General features: G+C 38.7%; 3 protein-coding genes across 8 annotated transcripts; 1 reads left to right on the top strand and 2 right to left on the bottom strand.

The window, feature by feature from the left end:
* The first annotated feature begins 1,418 nt into the window (after positions 1-1,418).
* Positions 1,419-10,789, top strand: tnnt3a (troponin T type 3a (skeletal, fast)). 5 transcript variants are annotated; one of them, XM_007228099.4, is made up of 14 exons: positions 1,435-1,495; positions 3,727-3,766; positions 3,890-3,900; positions 5,375-5,545; positions 6,659-6,676; positions 7,594-7,612; positions 7,803-7,848; positions 7,946-8,062; positions 8,165-8,242; positions 8,348-8,461; positions 8,616-8,725; positions 8,818-8,908; positions 9,084-9,124; positions 10,549-10,789. In XM_007228099.4, exons 2-14 carry the CDS (start codon positions 3,747-3,749, stop codon positions 10,583-10,585), a joined length of 873 nt encoding a protein of 290 aa, XP_007228161.3. In that variant the 5' UTR covers positions 1,435-1,495; positions 3,727-3,746; the 3' UTR covers positions 10,586-10,789. The 5 variants fall into 5 exon arrangements, with proteins under 5 accessions (XP_049330658.1, XP_007228161.3, XP_049330657.1 ...); XM_049474701.1 differs by lacking the exons at positions 5,375-5,545; positions 6,659-6,676 and having other exon boundaries at positions 1,419-1,495; XM_049474700.1 differs by lacking the exons at positions 1,435-1,495; positions 3,727-3,766; positions 3,890-3,900 and having other exon boundaries at positions 5,293-5,545.
* A 2,638-nt stretch (positions 10,790-13,427) lies between these two features.
* myod1 (myogenic differentiation 1) lies at positions 13,428-15,729 on the bottom strand. 2 transcript variants are annotated; one of them, XM_007228103.4, is made up of 3 exons: positions 14,957-15,729; positions 14,670-14,748; positions 13,428-14,546 (listed from the first exon to the last, which is right to left on the bottom strand). In XM_007228103.4, exons 1-3 carry the CDS (start codon positions 15,464-15,466, stop codon positions 14,323-14,325), a joined length of 813 nt encoding a protein of 270 aa, XP_007228165.2. In that variant the 5' UTR covers positions 15,467-15,729; the 3' UTR covers positions 13,428-14,322. The 2 variants fall into 2 exon arrangements, with proteins under 2 accessions (XP_007228165.2, XP_007228164.2); XM_007228102.4 differs by having other exon boundaries at positions 13,428-14,549.
* Positions 15,730-17,237: 1,508 nt separating this feature from the next.
* Positions 17,238-23,180, bottom strand: zgc:172145 (Ferritin light chain, oocyte isoform-like). The gene is made up of 3 exons (XM_022672134.2): positions 22,670-23,180; positions 19,032-19,178; positions 17,238-17,901 (listed from the first exon to the last, which is right to left on the bottom strand). Exons 1-3 carry the CDS (start codon positions 22,835-22,837, stop codon positions 17,608-17,610), a joined length of 609 nt encoding a protein of 202 aa, XP_022527855.1. The 5' UTR covers positions 22,838-23,180; the 3' UTR covers positions 17,238-17,607.
* Between the last annotated feature and the right edge of the window lie 2,348 nt (positions 23,181-25,528).

The following is a 25,528-nucleotide window of genomic DNA, read 5'->3' on the forward strand; positions in this document are numbered from 1 at the left end:
TTCCAATAGGCTAGAATCTTTCTTTTATACATTTAGAGATCAAGAAAACAAAATACAGTGACATAATCCTATAATTTCAAAATAACAAGTGCTTAATAGAAACAACACTTCAAACCAAGGACGTATATTATTATTAATAGTTTGTTGTTCATTTAGCAATAACTCATTTAACCTTAAATGTCTGCAAGATGTCCTATATTTTAATTCCCTCTTCAAAAAAAAAAATACATTACACATATTTTACACTATGTGGACAAAAGTATTGGGACACACGCATTTTGTTGTTACTTTCAAAATCAAGGATCCTGCTTTTGTTGTTGTTTTGTTAGATCTCTACTGTCCAAGAATGTTGATTGTGGGGCATGGTTGTGAGAATTCGATTGCATTCAGTGAAAAAAGTGTAAATGCAGTCACAAAACTAGATGATCACCACTTTAGCTTATCCTGGAGCACCATCATTCCAGAGAACACAGTTGCACTGATCCACAGCTCAATGCTGCGGAGCTTTATACCCCTCCAGACCGTGCCTGCTACTTGGCATGGTGCCAACGGGTTTATATATATATCTGCTTTAGAGAGTCCTAATCTATTGGTAGTACTTGTCCAAAGGGACTAGACAAGCTGTATTTGCATATTTGTGCAACTGTGTCAGAAATTGGAGGTGCATTTGGGAGAGGTGGCCAAAATCATAATTCTTAAAGGAGCAATTAACCCAGATTTCTTTTAAATGGAGATTTTCCATTGAAAGGAAAATATATTATATTACTAGGCGTAATCCCTGTCAGGAAAACTGAACCATAGTGTATTAGCTTTATTACTGAATTTAAAAAGAAATATTTTTTAAATAAGAGTTTAAATAAGTTAACAGGGTTAACTTATTAGACACACTCTAAAGAACAAGAACTGAAGTGCTTTTTAATGACTAAATTACTCATACTAATTTCAAACAACCCACAGCATACCCCTGTGGTGTTATCTGAGTACAATTCATTACATCTGACAAGGCATCTGAATTTATATGAGGCCAGATGAGTTACGTAATACCTCTTGTGGCATGAATTCTCGCCCTCCAATTTTGAACGCATGCCATCTGTGCGTTTGCAATCTCTTTCCTTCAGGAAACACCCAATACTAAGCCTCTGATGACCCCCCTGGATGCCTGGAGCCTCCATGTTTCAAGCACCTCTCCCACTCCCTTTCATACGCAGCCTTGGTTTTGCTTGCCTAATGCAATAGCAAATATAGCGATGCTGTCTCCATTCCAAACTTGTGCCTCCCTCCACATTCCCTCAATCCATCCATCTCCTTATTCAGTGCCTAGGCCAGGACCTGGACTTGGCCTCTTTTGCCCTGCCCACGGGGCCAACTTGGCCAATGGCAGGCCTTCGCAGATCAAGTGTCACTATAACAGAAGGACATAATCGGCCCTGGATGTTTGCAGAACTTTACAGCCAGTCTCCATCTCCAGGGAGCTCACTTCCTTCAGCTTTCTGAGGTAAGACAGTGAGTGACAAGATATAGAAAGGGACAATGATAATAGGAGGCATAGAGGGGCTAGGTGTGTGTGTATGAGTGTGTGTGTGTGTGTGCGTGTGAGTGAATGAATGTAAGAATGAATTAAAGAAAGAAAGCAATAAGTGCAGACATTTTTATTTTAGTATAATATACATGAATATACAGATATATACAGAAAGCATAGCCATGTTTATGCTTTAAAGCAGGGGACAGTCCACAGTAACACTCTGGACACTCTAGAATAAGAGCAAATTATACATCATCTCTTTGAAGTTTGCTGAGATGTTCTCCTCAAAAGGATGGAGATATTAGCCTGTTTTTTTATATTAAACAGGCCACTGTTGTGAACCACCGGTGGTCCCTTGCTTTTTTACACACTGGTTTCTATATACTTTAGAAACAACTCGGGAACAAACCAATATGCATGGCTTTCCATGTAGTTACTGTACAGAAATCCTTAGAGTGCAATAAGAGTCACAGAGCATAAGGGGTTAAAGACGACTCTCAAGGAGGAAACAGTAGCCTCGAAGTTGCTGTCAGTCATTGATTTACAAAGCTAAAAAAGAAGGCGGTACCCTAAGGTTACATTCTAGTGCCCTAAGGTCACTAAGACCAAAAGTGAATGAGTAAATTTGAGTGTGTGCGAGTGCGCAGGATCAGTTGCAGTTGCTAATGTAACAGTAACTCATGTCACAGTAATTGATTAATCGGTGTAAATCACTGTAAATCAGGCCAGGTTCAGGCAGGTCACTATGGTTGGCTTCTTCTACAGACGTCTCAAAGCTTACTCTATGCTCTAAGCTTACTCTATGCTCTATGCTCTTAGAACCAACACAATAACTTGCCAGCATCTCTGACATCCTAGGCCTGCTCAGTGATGGTTGTTAGGCTTACCACAGGGACCTTAAGGCTTAACAGAGTACATGCATGGAATATCTTTAGAGGTTTTGTCTGTTAATTATTTTTGAGAATGTCAGTTAAACGGTTTTCAGAGCAGAGCAGTGATTCGATGGTAAGCGTCAGACAAGCACCCCAGATAATCAAGAAGATTTTCATTAGGATGCCTAAACAGTAAAATTGCATTAATGTTTTTAAGAAATCAAGTGTGTAAGACTCAGATCAGTCCGTAAACAGAAACATAACAGAGTTCAAGTTTAAACAGGATTAGATATAAATAGGTTTGACAAATGAACAATAAATGGCACAAATGTCAGATAAAACCATAAAACCACTGGTCAAAAATGTCTCTGTGTATGAAATGACCAGATAAGGCAATGAAGTTAGTGTTACAGCTACTATTCCAAGAGAATGAACTTGATCTTGGAGCTGGAAACTGGATCCTGAATCATGTCAGGAAGACGCTTGCAGCTGTCTTCAGACAGAATACCTACATCCAGCAAATCTCAGCGTCTCAGTGCCTCGGAATATTTGTGATTCTTTTCTGTATTAAAGTCCAGAATTGATTTTGACAGATTATGCAAAGAATAGCAATTATATTTATGAGTTCTTGAGTAAAGGTAATTGTTTTATAAAGATATATGACAACTTAAAGAACCAATTGAGTTCTTAAATTCTTGGTTCTGGCCTATGCCAGAAAATCTGCTTTAAAGCACTGTTTAAAAAAAGAGACGCCAAAAGTAATAAACTATTTTCGATTGATCTTTTTTTTTTGCTAAAAAGCAACAGTTTTCACCATTAAGTGGTGCATTAGTGATGAAAGGTGCTTAACTTCTGACCTTTACAGTGGAACCTGGATTTCTGACAAGCCCATTAATCTGTCAGAGTCAAAAAAGAACATGCTGTAAAACCATGTGTGGGGCCTTCTCACTTACAGCCCAGCACAGCTTGAGTTTCAGAAAATTTATATAGCTGTTCATCTACTTTCATGACTTTCTTTCTCAGTGATTATTAAAACCCAGCGGGGAAGTGCTTGAAACCCTGTTGCAGGTTTAAAAAGTGTTTCTTGTGCTTATCTTATCATTGTTAAATGCAGCCATTTGGGCAGAAAATTAGCTTACAAATGTAGGCTTGGGTTAGTGGTAAAGGGCGGGGTCTATTTGGTTGGGGAGGAGACCTTTTTATGGCTGCATGTAATGTTACAAGGAAGCTGCTATATATAGACTAAGTATCTGCAAGTAAGCTATTCTGTGGACTCTGTGTGGGTTTAGCAAAAGTATCTAATCTCTTTTTTCAAATATTTCTTTTATATAGTCACAAAGTCCACTATCATCATGTCTGACACAGAAGACGTGTAAGTATCTTTCACCTCACAATTTTGGATTATAGATACTACCATTATACTCTTGCATCTTAAAAATGTAACTAGTGTTTAAATATTTTACTTACATATTGTTTTCCTCTGATTTTTCCCCAGTGAGCAGCAGGGTGAGTACTGCTACTTTTTACATATAATAATTTAAATTTGTTTTTAATTATTTGCTAAAAAATTAATGCCAGTAAATTTAGTTTAAATGTTTTTTATACTAATTCAGTTAATGTCTGTATTCTTCCCACACTCTAATGATTACAATCAGTCAAATTGTATAAATATCAGCTTAAATCTCTTATTAAAAAATAAATACCCCATACCACAAATTGGCTTCAGCTGCATATGGACGTTTCAGAGGTTTTCTTTTTCATTTTGTGTTAATTTTACACTGTTGGATGAATGATGCTTCTTTATTGTCAACTGAACTAGGAATGTACAGTTCCTTACTTATGCATGGTTGCAAGCATTGTTGCCAGCAGAAAGACAATTCATTTCTATATACTAACCTAAACTGTGAACCATTTCACTTTACTTTAATGATATAAATAAACCTGTTTGCAACAATCCCTGCAACTTTGTATTAAAAGTGCATACTCATGCATACTCCATGGCTTGACAAATGCAGACTTATTTAAACTTGAACTGATTCAACTTGGTGTTTGAATGAACCGGCCAAATTATCAGCTATGGAGGAATTTACAGTGTATGCTTGGCATGACTACCAAGCTGTGCACAGATCTCGGATTTGGGCACAGTTTGGTACATTAAGTAATTCTGCTGATCTACTGCTTTCTTTTTCCAAATTATAAATGAAGTCGGCGATGAAGGTAAAATACAACATTATATTAGATGGCATTTTATTGCCGTCAGTACTAATTCTCTAATGCTGCATTTTCGCCAAGAACACTTGGAATCTATGTAATTCTAGATGTTTCTTTTACCACTAGAGATGCTGTATATGTGTTCTTGCATGTTTTTAACTATATTGCTCTTTTTCCTATGTTTTAACCCTATTAGCTGTCATTTATGGACCCATAAATCATTTGAATCTTGGCATTCACACCATCAGCTTACTGATCCTCACTTTCTCATTTCCTTACATCATTTTAACTGCAAGCACATGCCTAGCTTTGGTTGCATTGTTAAGAAAACAACTCACTTTCTGTGTAGCTTGACAGAATAAATAGCAAAATACTATATACTGAAACTACCAAAATACAGTGCTAGGTTGACTAAAACCAACATCAACCAATAAACAATGCTGTGCCATAATTAATACCAATAACAATAGTAACACTGATGTTGTAACTATTAAAATGACATTAATTAAAAGTGATTTTTAGGTCCCTATTTATGCATCAACCATTATTAACAGGTCACTGTAATTGCTGCCCCACCCCTGCACCATGTACTACCTTTCCTTTGACAGTGCCACCTACTGGCCTTGCATTATATTACCATTATCAGCCAGCCAACCAATAACCAGTCTCTTCCTCCAAAACCAAATAATCCCATGCCTTTTCATGCATCTACTAACCTCTCTCACCATAACCCTCCTTTCCTCAAACCCACTCCCTTGCACGTGTATAGTCGACGAGATAGTAGATGTAGAGGTGGCGCCTGAGGCGGCCCCAGAACCAGAGCCTGAGCCTGAGGCTGAGCCTGAGCCTGAACCAGAGCCAGAGCCAGAACCTGAGCCAGTAGCTCCAGAACCAGAACCAGAACCTGAACCAGAACCTGAACCAGAGCCTGTGGTGGAAGGTATGTGGCATGGAATATTCTCTCATCCTTCTCCATAAAGTAGCAGTGCGCTCCACCCTATTACAAATAGTGGACTAATAAAGATACCCCTTAACCCCGACTTCCCTTAACTTCCACAATCAGACATAACCTCCTCTTCTTACCTTTATAGCTTTTAGAGTCGTATAGGGTGCTGTGTCATGTATAACTGCCTCTACCTACCCCCGCCCCTTTATGCTTACAATGCACAGTGTTTAATATAGCTACCAGGCCATGCCTGCTAAGCCTCTCTGTGCCAGGATATTATTACCTGTGTTCATGAATTAGATAAAGCTCTCAATATGTATGTAATCCAGGTTAAGAAAGTGAAAATCCACCCCAGCCACTCACAGGGTGGATTTTTATTTTCAAAACCTAGACTAACTTCCTCTATATTGATTAGAACAGTGTTTCTCCTCCACCCTGGTCGTGGACTTACCCAGTTCTGCACATTTTAACTTTTTTGTTTGGACACACCCTCATTAATTTAATAATCATTTGGGTGCAGGGAAAACACTAAAAGGTATGTGACAGTGGGTCTCCAGGTCCAGGGTTGAAAAACACTGGATTACAATGCTTCATAGAACCGAATAAATGTATCGCAGTGTAATAAATTGTGAACTGCTCATGTATACAATCAATCACAATAATGACAGTCAGTTAATGTTCTGTTCTTTCACTTTGTTTATCCTTACTTGGGGATCATAAAATGATTTAAAAAGCTAATTTAGCAGGCCATCTGCCATCTACATGCCATTTCGTAAAGTTATAATTTACTACCCCATTTAAGGATCTGCATGTCCATCTCAAAGTAAGATATAAAAGAAAGTTAATTTGTATACAGTAAGAAAGCATTTACAACTAAGAGACTGTATCATGTATTTATGTCCTATACAATCAAATGATTGTTTTCCAGTACACTACCTAAAAGTAAAATTTTAAGTAAAAGTTTATGTCTTCAGTTTGATAGAACGTGTACTGGATGTCTGAATTCTGACACCATAGAGTTTAAATGTAATCTGATGGACATACGGCTAAAGTGCTGTTGCTAATGTTGTCTATTCTGCTTTTGCTTTCATCGCTTGCTGCATGCAGAGGTCATTGAAGAGGAAGGTATGTTGATTACACATATATACAACCTTTTGTATGTTAGAAGGACGTTGTAGTCCCTTGTCTTAGCTGTCTGTAGTCTCCCTCTGTTGGAGAATGTGTGCACAACAGTTCCTCCTGGTCAAAACGTTCTTTTGGAGCAAGGAGCACTGCGGGAATTGACCATAATCTAGTGAGAGAAAAGCAAAAATGCAGAAATAGTATATCAAATATAGAAAATTTAGCTTATAAATGTAAAGAATCTGTCTTTACAATAGGATACTTTAAGAAAAGGGTGAAAGAATATTAAATGCTAACAACCACTAACAGTCATCCCACCATGCTACGCCTCTCACCTCTGCATGGCATGCCTGAACAACTCACTGAAAGAGGGAGAACCAGATGCTAACTCAGCCACCAGGCAAGGCCATCATTTTGGAGGAATCCAGAATGGACACACATTGACTGGTGTGGGGATTAAATAAAAAAAAAGATCAAGGCATAAGGCAAATTAATGTTAGCAACATTTCACTTTGAGTAACTTTTATACAATTTAAACAAAGCACTATGGATATGTGCTTACATAAGTTATAAATAGAATAGGCATTAATTTAGATGTAATTACCTCAAATCATAGCTTTTTTTACTTTTTTACTTTACATGCTTTTAATATAATGTCTAATAATGTATTAATGTGTGTCTTGAAACATCATCTTTTTTCTTTCTTTTTTCCTGTTTTTTTTTTTTTTTTTTTGCTTCCTAATGGTTTGACCATCATATAACTCATATTCTGACCATCATTTACTCATTTGTTAAGCAGTTTACTACCAACATTTATGTTTTGGTTTGATATACCACTTTTCTATACATTCACTACCATGAATGCCTTTCTAACCCAGTAATATGTACTTGTTTCCTCTTCATTCTTCATTAATCTGCAGAGGAGAAGCCAAAGTTCAAGTAAGTAACTGTGTTCACATTTAGCTTTCATTGCGAACACCAAAAACCGCAAACGGTTAACTAGCTAATGTTGTTTGTAATATTTTTTCTTGAATTGTCTTCTATATATGTATGTATTAACATTTGATCTGATATTTTTTTTATAGTTTTGCTAATTGTCTTTATTTTATTTTTTTTACTTTCACTAAAGGCCCAGTGCACCCAAGATCCCAGAGGGTGACAAAGTGGACTTTGATGTAAGCATTGATGTTAATAGTGCATGGAGTAAGGTGTTTGGGGTAAGCATAGTGAATAATTAGTCAAAGCTCACCTGTCTTTGTTTCTGCCACACAGGACATCCAGAAGAAGCGTCAGAACAAGGACCTCATTGAGCTGCAGGCCCTGATCGATGCTCACTTCGAGCACAGAAAGAAGGAGGAGGAGGAGCTGATCGCTCTCAAGGAGAGAATTGTAAGTAAATGTGCCTGAGGAAAAGTTGGGTAATTGAAAGCTGTATAAGGAGGGGACAGGAGCAGTAAAGCCTGTGGTTGTGTTGCGTGTGATCATCAACAGGAGAAGCGTAGGTCTGAGAGGGCAGAGCAGCAGAGGATCATGGCTGAGAAGGACAAGGAGCGCCAGGCGAGACGTGAGGTACGTGTGCCCACAGACACATAGTCTTGCTAAAGTCTGTTTCATCAATGCCCATCTTGTACAAAACTACTGCATACTGAGACATTATGTTGGTGGCTTCAACAGGAAGAGAGGCTGAAGAGGCAGGAGGCTGATGATAGGAAGAAGGCAGATGAGGAGGCCAAGAAGAAGTCTGCTCTGTCTAGCATGGGCTCCCAGTACAGCAGTTACCTGCAGAAGGTGTTTTTTTTTTCTTTTGATTTTTCAATTGATTCTCATGGCATAAATTATTAACTACTGGGTAAAAATTGTAGATAATCGAAGAAAAACTGTAATTAGATGTAAGTGAGATTGCTAGATCACTTAGCTTCGGGTATAACTTGTGGCATTCCAGGCTGACTCCAAGAGAGGCAAGAAACAGACAGAGAGAGAGAAGAAGAAGAAGATCCTGGCTGAGAGACGCAAGCCACTCAACATTGACCATCTCAATGAGGACAAGCTGAGGTTAGTAGTCCTCTATTCATTATGAGATTTGGCCAGCAGATGGAGGCAGACTGTAGACTTCACTGACCTGTGTCATGTTTCTTGCGCTTTAGGGAAAAGGCCAAGGAACTGCACGATTGGATGAAGACCCTGGAGGCTGAAAAGTTCCAGCACATGGAGAGACTGAAGAGACAGAAGTATGAGGTGAGCATCTGAAATATTTAAAGTGGACAATCGTACACAAGACGTGTGCTCATCAAATGTGGCTCAAATCGTTATAAAGATTGTTGTCAGATTTGCTTTTACGAAGTCCTGCTGCTTCAGAACTTTCATTCTGAGACACTGAGATACATGTAAACACAACTTCAATCTCCTCCAGGTTACAACACTGCGTAAGAGAGTGGAGGAGCTGAGTAAATTGTAAGTTGTTACAGGTTTAGTAGAAGGCAGGGTGCCCCCTGCTGTGCATGGTGTATCTGTGTATCTGCCTGCTGAGTACAGTCCCAGGGCAGAAGCTCCATAGAGGAAGTACGGGTGACTGGCAAACAAGGATGCCATTACATTTCTCTTCTTTTATTTTTCTAAAACACAGGAGCATGTGAAATAACCCGATTAATTTTTATAGGGTGTTTTTTAAGAAAAAAAAAAAAAAACAGGTGACTCAAATTTCAGTTCAGGAGGTGATCTAACCACAGCAAAGTAACAGTAATCGCAAGCTAAAACACTGTGTACTGCTTCTAATCGTATGTGAAATCTAATACTCTATGATTTCACATCAACTAAGTAAAACACAAGTAGGCAAGTAGTCAGAGTAATTAACCTGAGTTCAACAGACTACAGTGTTTGGTCCTCTTATCCGCCTTGGACAGAGAGCTGCACTTACTGAGGTGAGATCAAGGTCCCACTCTGTGAATGCGTCCGTGTTTGTTAAATAAGTGTTGATGTGTTGTTTTCAGGTTCAGTCTTTTAGAAACCGCATTGATGAACTGCAGAAACAGTAAGTTCAGTACAGTGGTATCTGTGATTCTCCATCCCATTCCATTCCATCCCCTTCCATTCCATTCCATTCCATCCTAACTAGAAACTGCTTGCAAATGTAATATTTGGCAAACATATCATCGCTGTTAAAACATCAATCATCTCCCCTCATGATTCATTTACTGTGGTGACATGCATGGTAAGTTTTATTGTAAGAAAATCACATTCAACCTACAAATGGTAGCTTTTAGTGAAAAAATGCCATACAATCAGAGCATGCAAATTTCTACCAGTCCTGAATTGAGTAGTTAGACCTCAATTGCCTGACTTCATTCACAAAGGTAAGTCATGCCAGTTTTTGATTTGTATTGGGTAGCACGATGCCTAATTCGAGGGGTTTTAACCAGTATTTGGGGAGCTCAAAAGTACACTTTTCTATTCAGTTCCAGCAAACACACTTCAGTCATGTAATAATATGCATTCACAACAAATGTAGCAATGCCCAAGGCATGTTAAGTGTCCAGCATTTGCTTTTTTTTAGTTTTGCACTGGAGCTGTAAGACAAATACTGCTGTAAGTTTGTTTTTGTCGTCCAAAATTCTTGTTCGTTAGTCCTATGGCTCCACTGCAACCTTAAATAAGCTCCAAACATGCCTTGGCCAATCAGCTACAATCCTAAAGATGAAAAACAAATTTCAGGGAAGTGTTCCTGCAAAGACTGAGGCCTGTTAGGAACAAAAGAAAACCGTGTACTGGATAAGGGTCCCAAAAGACTGCAATGAAACCCCCTGTTTGTTATAGTCGTACAGCAAAAGTCGTACGAGACTGTCTCACGTGGCCATTCTCGACTTTTTGTCCCATTACAGTAGCAAGAAGGGAGCCGCAGCTCGCCGCAGAAAGTAAGCACCCACCTCCAAGGCCCACGGCACGGAGACGAAACTCAAGTCATAGTGATATCGCCATATTTACTAGCTGTAGATCTGCTCAGTGCTCTGCAGGTCTCTGTACCTGCACGTTGGCAAAGATCCACACTCACGCTTTCTCGTCTTGGACTGCTGTTTGGTTCTCATTTCCTTTTTTCCATGTAAATAAAGTGTTACCTTTAAAGCCGTTGTCAGTAAGTCTGTTGTTATTTAGCCCAAACATCAATAAAAGTGTTTTTAGTTCTGTCATTCACGGTTACTTTCTTATCTTTATCCAAGTCTACCTGATTAATCTCTCAGAAATGAATCACTCTACCTGTATTCCTATAAGCCCCGCCCCCTGCACTACAATTGGATGGGAATAGCCAAGAGCCTAATTGTCCCAAGCACAACGATTGTGTGTTGATGTGTTAAAAATTTGTAAATGTGGACAAATATCAATATGCGGTGACGATCCGTGGATTCTCTCAGAGATGCCTGAATAAAGTAAATATACAGGCCTGCACCATCTAACTGGTTTAACTATTTATTTACATTACTTTTTTCCTTACGTTTAAAACATTTACAACCAAATGCATTTCAAAAACTCAAATGCTCATGGTAAATGATAATGATAAATGCGATATGTGACACAGTAAAAAATTAAAATATAGTAAAAAAATATATAATAATAATAAACAGCACCGAATAAAGTTTGTCACATGTTTTAATTAAAGACACGTTCCTTATTATAAATTAAAAAATATATTGCAGCTTCTCATTTTAATCGTTGAAATGACCATTCACGAAAAGGTCAAACACAATAACACACACAGCCTTTCACCATCTTTATCATTGTTTTAATTTATTTTGTATTAAAGATAAAAACGACAATCGCCGTTTGATTTGCAAAATACTTTTTTGTCTTTCCAGTAATGCAGTGATGTTGAGTCTAATAATGTTGAGTTTATTATATATTAAAAATACGAATTATGAGGGGAGAATCCAGTTGCGGTACACAAACCTCCGTTTAGCGGCCAGCGGACACAGTTCTCAATTCAGATTCTACATTTAATCGTCAGCAAAATATCTAGTAAGTAGATCAGTTCAATGTTTAGTTCTTATTATTTCTTATTAGATTATAAAAGGAATAATTTAATATACATCTAATGATATATAAAGGAAATAGTTAATCAACGACGTTAAGTAAGGGAGTGAGTGTATCACGTTGCTTTTTCCCATATTCGATACAAATTTAAAAAATGTACAAAACATTATTAAGGAAACAGTTAATGACAAATGCTAAAATATAACTAAGAAAAAACGCAATTTATTTACTGGGCTCAAAAAGAGGCAGATGGCTATTTTATATATTAAACACAAGTTCCTTCAAGATTATTAAAATACAGAATATTAGTCAAAATATTTGGTTAGTAAGTTTAGCTTAATTTTCTCACCTGACTGACATTCTTATATCCTACTACATCCGCCTTGATTACCTAAAAAATATTCAAATATTGCATCATTGCATCATTTTTCATGCGAAGCATGTAGAAGTATGTATTATACAGTATAAAATTAAAAAAACAATAACACAACACACGCTAACCAATATAATATATTTATAATATTTTTTAATTTTGTTGTGTATACTCACATGCAGTAAATGTTTACACTACAAATGTTTATTATACAATTATTCCACTGTTACTAATAACCTCATTGCATTGTATATTATTATAATATATTTTACAAAGCAGTAGGTACTACGAGCTAGTTTTTTAAATAAAAAAGCATGGTACTCAAATATGGTTTTCAGATACAAATACAGATAGCAAAAAATAATTAAATATAATTCACTTTATAATTTCACTTTATATATTATAACTGGAGATTGGCGTTCTCACGTTTTTAAATGAATGTTAAAATTTCACAGTGCGGCAAAAAATTCAGCCGCTCAAAAACCTAAAGACTGTGTGTGTGTTTTGTGCTACATTCACACAAGGTGGTGCTGCAACTATTTCCGCAGGACTGGCAGCTTAGATTTTACATAGATAATAATAATAATAATAATAATAATAATAATAATAATAATAATAATAATAATAATAATAATAATAATAATAATAATAATAATAATAATTATTATTATTATTATTAGTATTATCTCTTAATGGAAATGTAATTTTAAAGTTAAGTGATTAAAAAAGACATATGTAACAGGACTAAACACTCAATCGAAACATTATTTTTGTTATTTTTTAACAACGAAATATACTTAATTTTACACAATAGCACTGCATTATACTAATTTATATTTAATAATATTTATATTTATACAGTAACAAGCAGAAATTCAACTGTGACTAATTTAACCTGACTGCATGTTCATTAACTTAATTTGTTAAATAAAAAGAAGACTTATTTGAAAAATAATTTAGTAAATCTGTGGGATCATACTGCTGCGTTTAGTAGTTCGTTTAGAAATGAACTAATTTGTCATTAGGTTATGCATATACGCATAGTTATGCGTTGTTTATATAATTATTTATGACACGCTGGGTATAACAATCGGCAATACAAAACATTTTTTTTAAATGGCAAATATTTTATGTTAGTCAAACTATTCGAACGTTTTGGAGTTAATTTAAATATAAGAAAAAAAGATATATGAAGACGAACAAATAAACTGACTAAGTTAAAGCGACATTTAGTTGTGCTTATAAAAATAAAATACAATTTAAATTAATATTTAAAGTAAATGCTCTTTGAAATATATATGTTATGATTAAATTGTTAAAAACAGATGAGAGCCTTTAAAAAAAAGATCAGACGAGAGCAGGTGTGTGTATAAATAAGTATTTCTTTATTAATCCACATTCACTCACTGAAGAAGTATAAATATAAACGTCGGACACAACAAACTCCTCACACAGGCAGCATTAAATACAAAGTTTGATCACTTCTCCTTTTAACAAAACAGCTCTTATATACACATATACAAAACTGGTCCTCTACTTCTCATAGATGAAGTGTTTTCTCACATGAACAATCAGGAAATCGTAAAAGATGAAGGAGACAGAAAGAAGAGGTTCAACAAGGGAAGATATGGTCACAATATTGCAGCTGACAATCATATAAATAAAAGGTTTTAAGAAACTGACTTCGGCAGAGCCATCGATACCATGGAATTTTATATTTTCTACAGAAAAAAGATAGAATAAAAAGATACAAAATAGTAAAGGACAAGAAAAAGAAAGAAAGAAAGAAAGAAAGAAAGAAAAAGTCCGAACAACAAGAAATAAATACAAATACAATAATGAAGAAAGAATGTATAAAAGTACAAAGAAAGAGTGAAGAGAATGAAAGAAAAACCTAAATGAATATCATCTGAAAAAAGATCGGACTAAAAACAGAAGGACAATAAATAAAAAGAAAAGTGTGGAAATACAGGAAAGAACGAAGAAAGAAAAGTTTGGAAGGAAGAAATAAAGGAAAAAGAAACCAGGAAAATAAAGGAAAGAAAAAATAAAATAAAAATAAAGATCCAGGAAAGACTAAATGAATTAAAATGAAGATAGTGTGAGAAAAGAGAACGAAAGAAAGGATAAAGGTAAAAATTTATGTTCTCCCACTTCTGTTCTCCCGCACAGGAACAGCACAGTCCTGAAGGCTCCTGTACACCGCGCGCGCGTGTGTGTATGTATGTATGAGTGTGTGCATGTCTGTGTGTGTGTTCTACAGGACTTGGTACACGGCGTTCCCGGGGGAGGGAGTGCTCGGTACCGTCTCGCTGAGCGCGGGCGCATCGTGCGGAGAACGCGGGCTGCTGGTGCTGCTGCAGTCCGACGGCTCGTGCGTCGCGAGCGGCTGACATGCGGGCGCTTCCGTGGAAATTCGCTCCACGATGCTGGAGAGACAGTCCAGACTGGACACTACTGTGGATTTACTGCTCCGCACATCTACTGGAGAAATGAGAAAGAATCAGATGTTATTTTTTGTAGTTGTTGATTCACTTGAATATATTATTATAAAATGTCTCGTGACGTTTCATGCTTGATTATTTATTTGGGGTGGTATCTTACCGTTTTGACTCTCGTTGAAGTAGGAACTGTCATAGCTGTTTCTTCTTCTAGATGGACATGATAGGCCGTTGAAATCCATCTGAAAGAAAATATAAATACATCAATTAAATGGAATCAACAAAACAAAATATTTTAGAGTTATAGGCAATATAGTCTAAATAATATTATTATTGTAATATAAAGTAACAAAAGAGTAACTAAAAAAGAGTTGACACTAGAGTCTGGTTTAGTTGATCAAAGTGACAGCTCCTGACAGTAAAAGTCTTTAGAGATCTCAGATTCCTCACCATGCCGTCGGAGCAGTTGGACCTGGGGCTGGACGCGTCCGAGTCCCCGCTGTACTGATCCAGGACCGGGTAGTAGGAGTCCTCCTGGCTGCGCAGCAGAGCTTGCAGGGACTCGATGTAGCTGATGGCGTTTCTCAGGATCTCCACCTTTGGCAGCCTCTGGTTGGGGTTGGCCGACGTGCATCGCTTCAGCGTCTCGAAGGCGTCGTTCACTTTGCTCAGGCGCCTCCTCTCCCGCATGGTGGCGGCCTTCCGCCGGTCCGCGTTCGTCGTCTTCCTCTTGCAAGCCTTGCACGCCCACAGGAGACACCTGCCCGCCTGGTGGTGGCCACTGGGCGCGCGCACGTGCTCGTCCTCCGCGTGGCCGTGCTCGTCCGGTTTGAGCAGACTCACGTGCACGAGCCGTGGGTCAAGGTCCTCGAAGAAATGCATGTCGTTGGTGTTGAAGCACGGGTCGTCGTAGAAGTCGTCCGCGGACGGGATGGGGAACGGGATATCCGACAGCTCCATCTCTCTTTTTTCTGACCCCCCAAAAAACCAAAGTGATGAAACTTTTTTTAAGTGTGTAAAATAAGGTAGGAGTTGAGCCAACACTCCAGAGAGCCTCCAATGCGCTCAGACACTTTCTGTCAGGTTTCTGTCCTGTTTAAACACACACTCTTAATGTCTGCAGTGAGTGAAAGACAAGAGAGAGGGAATGAGTGAGTGTTGCAGGTAGGGCTCCACCAACTCCTGTCCCAGTGCAGCCTGCAGCTACTTGTTGCTGAGGAGGCGAAAAGGCCAGTTTATATGGGCCGGCAGCTGGGTGGGGAGTGGCCTTGGCCTGAACCGCAGGCCAATAAACGCCCTGGCCGAGGCGATGGGGGGCTGGAAGGGGTCGTTTGTGCCGGACGAACACTAAAGACAACAATAAAGGTTAGAGTGAAAAATTTGTCAGATTTGAAAAACTCAGAATTTAAGAATTGGAAGACTGAAAAATAATGCTGAGAATCTTAAAACATACCTGGAGATTGAAATTTAGTCTATGGTTTACTTGAATTAATATGAATAAGAAAAGAAATTAAACTTTTTCATAATATTTTTTACATAGCAAATCCTGTAAGCAACCAAAATATGCTGTGTGTGTTTCTTAGTAAGTCTGACTTCTAAGAAACACATAATGTAAGCGCATGGAAGCGCACAATATATGCAGTGAAATGGTCTATATTTATATGTAGTACATAAGTTAATATATACTAAAATGTTTTAAACTGAGTTGGCTTTAATATATCATTCTAATACTGAAACTCCACCACCCATTTAATTCTGTTTTTATTTTCTAATTCCGGAACACACACTTCCAAACAACCCCTGAGACTCTGAAGCAGCAAATCCTTTAGTATTACATTACATTCGATACATTACACAGCTACAAAAAGTGGGCACGTAAAGCAAGGTTAAATATTTTGACTGTAGTGTCTGCTATAAGTACAGATCATCTACACTACTGGAATATCTATTCTATCTTAGCTTTCTTTCTTTTTTTCTCTGATTAATATTTGCTGAGAAGTCTAATTAGTACAGACAAAGTTATTTTAGTCAGACCTCTAAGAAAAGAATACATGAATAAATCAAAAAATTCTGACAGGGGAAATTCATTTTAGGAGTTCATTCGGTTCATAGGCTACTTATAACATGTACTAGCCTACTGTATTTAGTTTGTCTCAGAAATAGAAGCCAACAGTGCCATGGGTCCACCAACAGATGGCAGTAATGAGCCAGTGAGCCACCGGGAGAGAGGCCTGGGTTATAATCCCATTTACAAGTGACAAAATCACAGCTTTCACAGCTCCTTTTTAACAAGGAATAATCTTAACAGAGTTATCTCTCTGGTGTTTAAGAAACTGTTGCCCCACTATTAAATCATACTTGAGACTTTAATTTAACAGTTTCAATAGATTTTATTGGTTTATGGCTTAAATCCTACATAAAACACACACATGAACACAAAGAAAAGTAACAGTGCAAAGAAGGAAACTCTTGTCTTCCACACATACAAACACAATACAAACACGCAGAACCCATCACAAAACACGCTTTAAAAGCAACAGAAATGATTAAAAATACTTCTAAAAAAATAGGTGGAGTGTGAGATTAAAAATCTAAACCTCCAATACACAATCCAGACCAAAACATTTAATCAGTGTCAGTCAAAAAATATAACAATGAATCAAATTCTGTCTATAAAATACTGCATAATTTTTTTTCATATAGGGCACTTCTTAATGTAAAACAGCAAGTTTTGTTCCACTCTACAGGCTTTTTGTTTTTACAAAAACACATTCATAGTCACTAAAAAACATATCAAACTTGTCAAAATTTCTCTTAGTCATTCATTTTTAATAATCTCTCCCGTGTTTTTAGCACTTCTTTTGACAATATGGGAAATTCACATTATTTTCCACTTGCTCAGTACTTTTCAGCTGTGGGGAAAGGTAATACCAAGCTTCAAGAACACGCCATTCAAGAAACCCACAAATCATCTCTTTCATGCCACAAACAGAACACACTCCATGCAGGCTGAGCACGGGATCTAACAGTGCAGAAAGTATTGATAGGAAATAACTGCTAGTCAGGCCATTAATGCATCAACAAGGGGCTTTACAGGACATTTAGGCACTGGCCAGCTCCTCATAGAGCTGGTCAATGAGGTACTCTCCATATCCTCCAGCACCATCACTGGTGCAGCCCAGTCTTCGAGCATTGGTCAAGAGGTCACCTAGCAGCTTGATCTTTGGTGCGAGAGGCTGGAGGAAGTGGCTCTTGAGGACACTGGCAGAGTGGGGGTCTCCATGTTCACGTGCTAGCTGAGACAGCTCCACCATGATGGCCATCTCCTCCTTCCACTGGCCCAGCAGGAGTTCCAGGGCAGGGAGCAGCGCACACACCTGCTCTGTCCCTGGTCTCTGCATAGCACACACACACACACACACACACACACACACACACACACACACACACACACACACACACACACACACACACACACACACACAAACTGCTCAGATGTGTAGTTCTACTAATTTTAAAACTAACAGCGAATGTATAGACAAGCAATACTGTATCGCTTAAAAAAACAGTATTGATTTTTAATCACTGGTTTCTATGTAAAGATTGGAGACAGTCAGTGGTTCATGTTGTGTTTAAACCCTATCCACAATCTCTGATTTTAGATCCCACTGTCTTGATTGCATTCAAATATAAAACTTTTCTTTATCTCAGACTTTATAAATGATAGTGTTTTTATACTATTTGTACCATTTTTACTATCAATTTAAATCTATTGCATGTACTTATTAAAAATATCTGTATGGCTAAAATAATAATATATATTTTTTTATATGCATACAATTTCACAATCAAGCAACTCAACCAGCTCCATTTAAACTCACTCACGCCTTCGTCTCTCCATGCATCAGCGGATAACAAGGTGTTCCAAATTGCTGCTGATGGACCCTCACCAGCCTCACTCCGGATCAATTTTACATGAGTCATAAAACTAGGGAAGAGGAGGAGGTTGGAAAAAAAGAGAGGACCCAGGCTGAAGTGGCAGCAGAGCCAGTGCCATAGTGTACATCTGGAACTACAATTAATGCACTGTCCTTCCGCTTTCACATTAATCTCCCCAATTTTCCGGAACTCAGGGAAAACGTATACCCTGACAGGCATTAGAGAAGAGATCCCTGCAAAGCCCACAGGGGTTTATCCTCCTCTCTCTCTCTGACCCCTTTTCCTCCTAAACTGCTGGCCTATCCAGTCAAGAGCCCCTCCAAAAAATATTTTTAAAGGTACAGAGGTAATATGATGAGGATACAATGTTGGCAGTAACTGTGGGCAGTAAAATAATCCTGCAGATCTGTGAAAACTTTTGTTTCCTAACAGTGAGACCGAAAAAGTGATAAAAAGTGAAGAATCAAAACCTGAAAAGGGGCATTCTACTATTATTTTATAAAGAAGACAAGAAACATCTTTATTCACCATATTTCACAGTAACACTACAGCACATGATATGCTGGGCATAGACAGCAAGGTTTACCTGGATATCTTTGCTGCAGTATTGTCCTCCACGCTCGGACAGGTAGTGTAGCATGGCTTCCGCCTGCTCCTGCTCTCTTGTGGACTCCAGATAGAAATATGCAGCCACACGTGGCAAAGCCAGGTCATCTTGCTCAAAAATCTTGGCCTGAAATATACAATACCCACAATTTATTCCGTTCAATTCTGAACAGAGGACAGTACCATAACATCTTACTGTCACTACCTCTAAAGTGGCATTTTTATAGGAAAGAAAGAAATAAAAACCTAATTTTTATTATTTGTATTCATTTTTGTAGACCATTTTGAAGCATTTCTGAAAGCCATTTGACTTAACATGCCTTCATTAATTCATTATGAAATGTTGAATGTCTGTGCCACTGCAACGAAAACATCTGCTCCAGCTTCCTTAGTTGAGCTTAATATTCGCTTACATTTTATACAACTAATATTTAATGTGGCACATAATGAACACAGGAGTGATTTTTTTAAACTAGCACTACGATTACTTTGTAATTTGGTATTGTAGATACTTAATTTTGATTATCAAGAATAATCAAGGTTATTCAATGTATGGTATAGTTTAGAGCTTAGGGCCCCTGTAGGCCAAACAAGGAAGTGCTCATAACACTGGCAGTAGAAACAATATTAGGATGAAAACTCAATAAATTATAACTGATGCAAAACTCATTAAAATACAGACTGTGTAATATTTAAGTAGGTGACTTTGCAGAAGCGAGGAAGTCGTCCTTGTCTTTTCTTTGTCCGCTGTTCTGGTATATCTAGCTCAGTTAAACAGGCTGGTAGGAGACCATTTAATGAATTCACTTAGTTTCAAAGCTTCAGTCATTCCAAATGACTGGCCCAGTATTTATACTTTCATTTATGTATTTTAAAATATTTATTTTCTTTTTTATAGTGAGATCATCTGATTTATTATTATGCTACTGGGATATATAATATTAAAAGAAATTGTTTTCCAAAACAAATCCCTTATTCTAGCTTAATTTTTTTTTTTTTTTTTTTTTTTTTTACGTATTTTTCGATGAAATGAAATTTAAATGTTAAACCCTGTCTAAAATTAAATGATTGCTGTGGAAAGGGGTTATCATGTACAATGTTGCTGGGCCTTCTCACACTTCAAAGGGAAATGAACAAACCTAGAACTAAATGCACCTCTACATGATGTAAATGTTGATTAATGCTCTGTACCATAATGTAAAACGGCCTAATAGTATGTAATCTTCTGTTTTTTCTCATAGTTGCAAATCCACATACTCTATTTTATACTGCTTCTTATCTAGTATTTATTTCATATCCTGATTTAATCTTCTGCATGCTAATGATTATTTTTCTGTTAAATATTGTTCAGCAGTGTGTACCTTGTCTGTTTTTTTTGGTCACATGTCTAATCTTTATCCTGCCATTGTTAAGCTAGCGTATTGACCTCCTTTTTATTACTTCAAATCAGCCTTTCTTAGTCAGTGCCAGGAGTTATTAAACTCTGAGAGGGTAAACATGTGCAGTTGGACTGGATGTGGCAATTTTGCACTTTTACATTTGCTTGTGTACATGTAAGGAAATGTACCTATCTCTTATAGGTGCAGGAGTGTGTGATGGATTATAGGTGCAGGAGTGTGTGATGGACTATAGCTGTAGGAATGTGTGATGGACTATAGGTGCAGGAGTGTGTGATGGACTGGGTGTGCAGGAGTGTGTGATGGACTGGGTGTGCAGGAGTGTGTGATGGACTGGGTGTGCAGGAGTGTGTGATGGACTGGGTGTGCAGGAGTGTGTGATGGACTATATACAGGAGTGTGTGGTGGACTATAGGTGCAGGAGTGTGTGATGGACTATAGGTGCAGGAGTGTGTGATGGACTATAGATGCAGGAGTGTGTGATTGACTACAGGTGCAGGAGTGTGTGATGGACTGGGTGCAGGAGTGTGTGATAAACTGGGTGTGAGGAGGTATGAGAGCAGAAAGTTGGTGTATGGGTCCTGTCTCCTCTTACCAGTGCTTGGAGACGGTAAGGAGTGCGTGATGGACTATAAGTGCAGGAGTGTGTGATTGGCTATAGGTGCAGGAGTTTGTGATTGACTATAGGTGCAGGAGTGTGTGATTGACTATAGGTGCAGGAGTTTGTGATTGACTATAGGTGCAGGACTGTGTGATAGACTAAAAGTGCAGGAGTGTGTGATGGACTATAGGTGCAGGAGTGTGTGATGGACTAAAAGTGCAGGAGTGTGTGATTGAATATAGGTGCAGGAGTGTGTGATTGATTATAGGTGCAGGAGTTTGTGATTGACTATAGGTGCAGAACTGTGTGATAGACTAAAAGTGCAGGAGTGTGTGATGGACTATAGGTGCAGGAGTGTGTGATGGACTAAAAGTGCAGGAGTGTGTGATGGACTATAGGTGCAGGAGTGAGTGATGTACTGGCTACAGAAGTGTGTGATTAACTGGGTGTAAGGAGGTATGAGAGCAGAGAGTTGGTGTATGGGTCCTGTCTCCTCTTTCCAGCGCTTGGAGATGGTAAGGAGTGTGTGATGGACTATAGGTGTAGGAGTGTGTGATGGACTAAAAGTGCAGGAGTGTGTGATGGACTAAAGGTGCAGGAGTGTGTGATGTACTGGGTGCAGAAGTGTGTGATTAACTGGGTGTAAGGAGGTATGAGAGCAGAGAGTTGGTGTATGGGTCCTGTCTCCTCTTTCCAGCGCTTGGAGATGGTAAGGAGTGTGTAATGGACTATAGGTGCAGGAGTGTGTGATGGACTGGGTGCAGGAGTGTGTGATAAACTGGGTGTGAGGAGGTATGAGAGCAGAAAGTTGGTGTATGGGTCCTGTCTCCTCTTACCAGTGCTTGGAGACGGTAAGGAGTGTGTGATGGACTATAAGTGCAGGAGTGTGTGATTGAATATAGGTGCAGGAGTGTGTGATTGACTATAGGTGCAGGAGTGTGTGATAGACTAAAAGTGCAGGAGTGTGTGATTGAATATAGGTGCAGGAGTGTGTGATGGACTATAGGTGCAGGAGTGTGTGATGGACTATAGGTACAGGAGTGTGTGATACACTAAAAGTGCAGGAGTGTGTGATGGACTAAAAGTGCAGGAGTGTGTGATGGACTATATGTGCAGGAGTGTGTGATGGACTAAAAGTGCAGGAGTGTGTGATGGACTATAGGTGCAGGAGTGTGTGATGGACTGGGTGCAGGAGTGTGTGATGGACAATAGTTGCAGGAGTGTGTGATGGACTGGGTGCAGGAGTGTGTGATGGACTATAGGTGCAGGAGTGTGTGATGGACTATAGGTGCAGGAGTGTGTGATGGACTATAGGTGCAGGAGTGTGTGATGGACTGGGTGCAGGAGTGTGTGATGGACAATAGTTGCAGGAGTGTGTGATAGACTATAAGTGCAGAAGTGTGTGATTGACAATAGGTGCAGAAGTGTGTGATGGACTATAGGTGCAGGAGTGTGTGTTGAACTGGGTGCAGGAGTGTGTGATGGACTATAGGTGCAGGAGTGTGTGATGGACTATAGGTGCAGGAGTGTGTGATGGACTGGGTGCAGGAGTGTGTGATGAACTGGGTGTGAGGAGGTGTGAGAGCAGAGAGCTGGTGTATGGGTCCTGTCTCCTCTTACCAGCGCGTGGAGACGGTAAGATAACTCCATGAGCAAGCTGGAGACTCCACACAGCGCTTCCTCCACCGCAGGCGGCAGGTTGTGCCGGGCTCTGCTCGCGGCAGAACCGCGGTGAGCTCTACAGACGGGGACGCTGCTTTTCAGCCGCTTGCCTCCCGGTTCCGACATGTCTGAGCTGCAGTTAACGGAACAGTCCCGCACCGCTGAACCCCGCGCTGTTCTTCAGATACACCGCACCGCCGACCTGCCGCTCGCGCTCTCTTGATTCCCTCGCGCGCGGAGAGTGGCGGTATCGGCGAGTACAGCGGAGTGTGTGCGGTGCTTACAGGAGCGGTGGAGTTCTTCCGCGGGGGGATTTCACCGATTTAACTGCGTGAAATCGTTTCCCGTTCAAACTGTCAAGTTCATCCGGTGCGTGTGAGCAAATGGAGCGCTGCAGCAGGAAAAACACAGCCAGAGCTGCGCATGTATAACTTCCTCCTACTAACTACTACTGCTGTTCACACACACAAACACACACACACACACACACACACACACACACACACACACACACACACACACACACACTGTATACTCTTACTGCACTCATTATACATATCAAACCTTATTATACATATCATACTACATACATTATACATATAGTCAATGCTGGTCTTTTAAGTATATTGTATATATTATAAAAAAAATAAAATAAGCTACAGTAGGATCATTGCCTTTTGCTTAGACTTTAAAGTGTACTTTCTTGCATAAATGTGTTGCATTAATAACTGACTTTTTTAACCCTTTCAGACCCTGAGTACATACACATACAGGCTGTCCTTCAGAATATATGTTTATTAGCCAATTAAACAAGAAAAATAAAAAATAGAAAAAAAATCTGCACACTGAAGTAAAGCATGGCAGCATCCCACCTAATGTGGCATCATGCAAGGTTTATTTTAGGGTTCATTTTACTACTTAAAATATCTAAACAATACTGATCAGTATTCAAACCTTTTAAACCATAGTTTGTAGAAACACATTTTGCCGCAGTAGCAGCTGTAAATCCATTAAAATATGTTTCTATCTCTTTATTTGGAAGCAGTTTATTTATGTTGGATGGCAGTATCTCCCTATCTCCCAGAATTTTGCAGCATCTAACCATTCTTTACCAAGATGTCCAGTTTCCAAAGAAAAAAGGCCTCCCCAAATGATGCTGCCACCACCATACTTCACAGACAGGGGTGATATCTGTTGAGAAATAGGCAGTGTCTCAAGATTTTGAATATATATATATATAATTTTTGTATGTTCATCTGACCAAACACACAGCTGAATTAACTTATTTGAAGTTTTTTACTTTAGTGATGCTGGTTGTACACTGGACTTTTGTTATTACACACTAGTGCACTGGTACATTTTCTTTAGTTTCAGGTCTTGAATTCTACAGCCTCCTCACAATAAATATTGACCCTTTTTGTTTTGGGTTTTTCCAGACTGTCATTTTTTTGTACTTTGTAGAATATCAATACATTTTTAGAATATTCTTTAGGCTTTTATATTTTTTGTTAATTCAATATCTTTGCAAGAGATTACAAGTGAATATTTGATGGATGTACAGCTCTGTGAGAACAAGTTCATATTCATAAAGTTTTAAAAGTTCAGAAATCAATATTAACACTGGTTAACACTGGATAACATTGGTTTTCAATCACAGTTTTAATGCATCTTGGCATGCTTTCCTCCACCAGTCTTACACACTGCTTTTGGATAACTTTATGTCACTCCTGGTGCAAACATTCAAGCAGTTCAGCTTGGTTTGATGGCTTGTGGTCATCCATCTTTCTCTTGATTGTATTCCAGAGGTTTCCAATTTGGTAAAATCAAAGAAACTCATAATTTTTAAGTGGTCTCTTATTTTTTTATTATTTTAAAACACTTTGTATTTTACTCATGTGTACTTAAAAGGAAAGGAAGGGTGAATTAGGAATGATTTGGGACAGGTTTGAACGTTGTTGCATGTAATGTTGAGATTTTACAGCTCACATCTTTTCATCAAAAATTGAAATTTTGCTTATTTTTAAATATTTAATTTAATTGTGTGTTTGAGCATCCACACTTGTTTTTTACATGTCTGGCAACACAAATTTTTCTCAAGTTTAGATTATTTTACTGACCTCTGAGGACCACATTAGTACCAATGAGCCATTATGATTCAGAATTTTTCCTAACCGTGATACTTCACCAAAATATATGTGTTCTTCCAACTCAGAAAAACAGTGATTTTAAGTAAGTGATGAAGAAGTGACCCTCCTCGCTCACATCACTAAAGATAATATACCTCTGTAACACTTGCCCTATGTCGCTGTCTGGGGCCTGTATCCCCCCCATCCGCTACCCGGAGTGATCCCTCTCCTGTTTCAGCCACTGCCGTGTCCCCGTGCTCTCCCTGGGTTTGGATGACTGACGTGAGGGACTGGACAGACCCTGGGGGCCCGTTCGGCCTGGGGGGAAGAAAGGAGAACACTCTGCTTATGGTCAGTCCAGGTCACCACAACCTGCACCCTTGACTTGACCTCTGCTCCTTAACACATATACATAATCACCTTGTCCAGGTTTATGTGCTACAAATTACAAATCCAATCCAGGGAGAACAGCTCTCGGTGACGCATGCATGTGTATGTGTGTGTGTGTGTGTGTGTGTGTGTGTGTGTGTGTGTGTGTGTGTAGTGAGCATGTGTGTGTGTGTATATTGAGTGAGTGTGTGTGGTATATTGAATCGTAGAACTGTGTTTTTCTTGAAGAGCAGAGTGACAAAGTTTGTCATACTGCTGGAGAGCACACCAGTAGACCTCCCTGTAGAACACCACCTGCCTT

The sequence above is a fragment of the Astyanax mexicanus genome, chromosome 2 (assembly GCF_023375975.1).
Source record: "Astyanax mexicanus isolate ESR-SI-001 chromosome 2, AstMex3_surface, whole genome shotgun sequence".
NCBI classification, from domain to species: Eukaryota; Metazoa; Chordata; class Actinopteri; order Characiformes; family Acestrorhamphidae; genus Astyanax; species Astyanax mexicanus.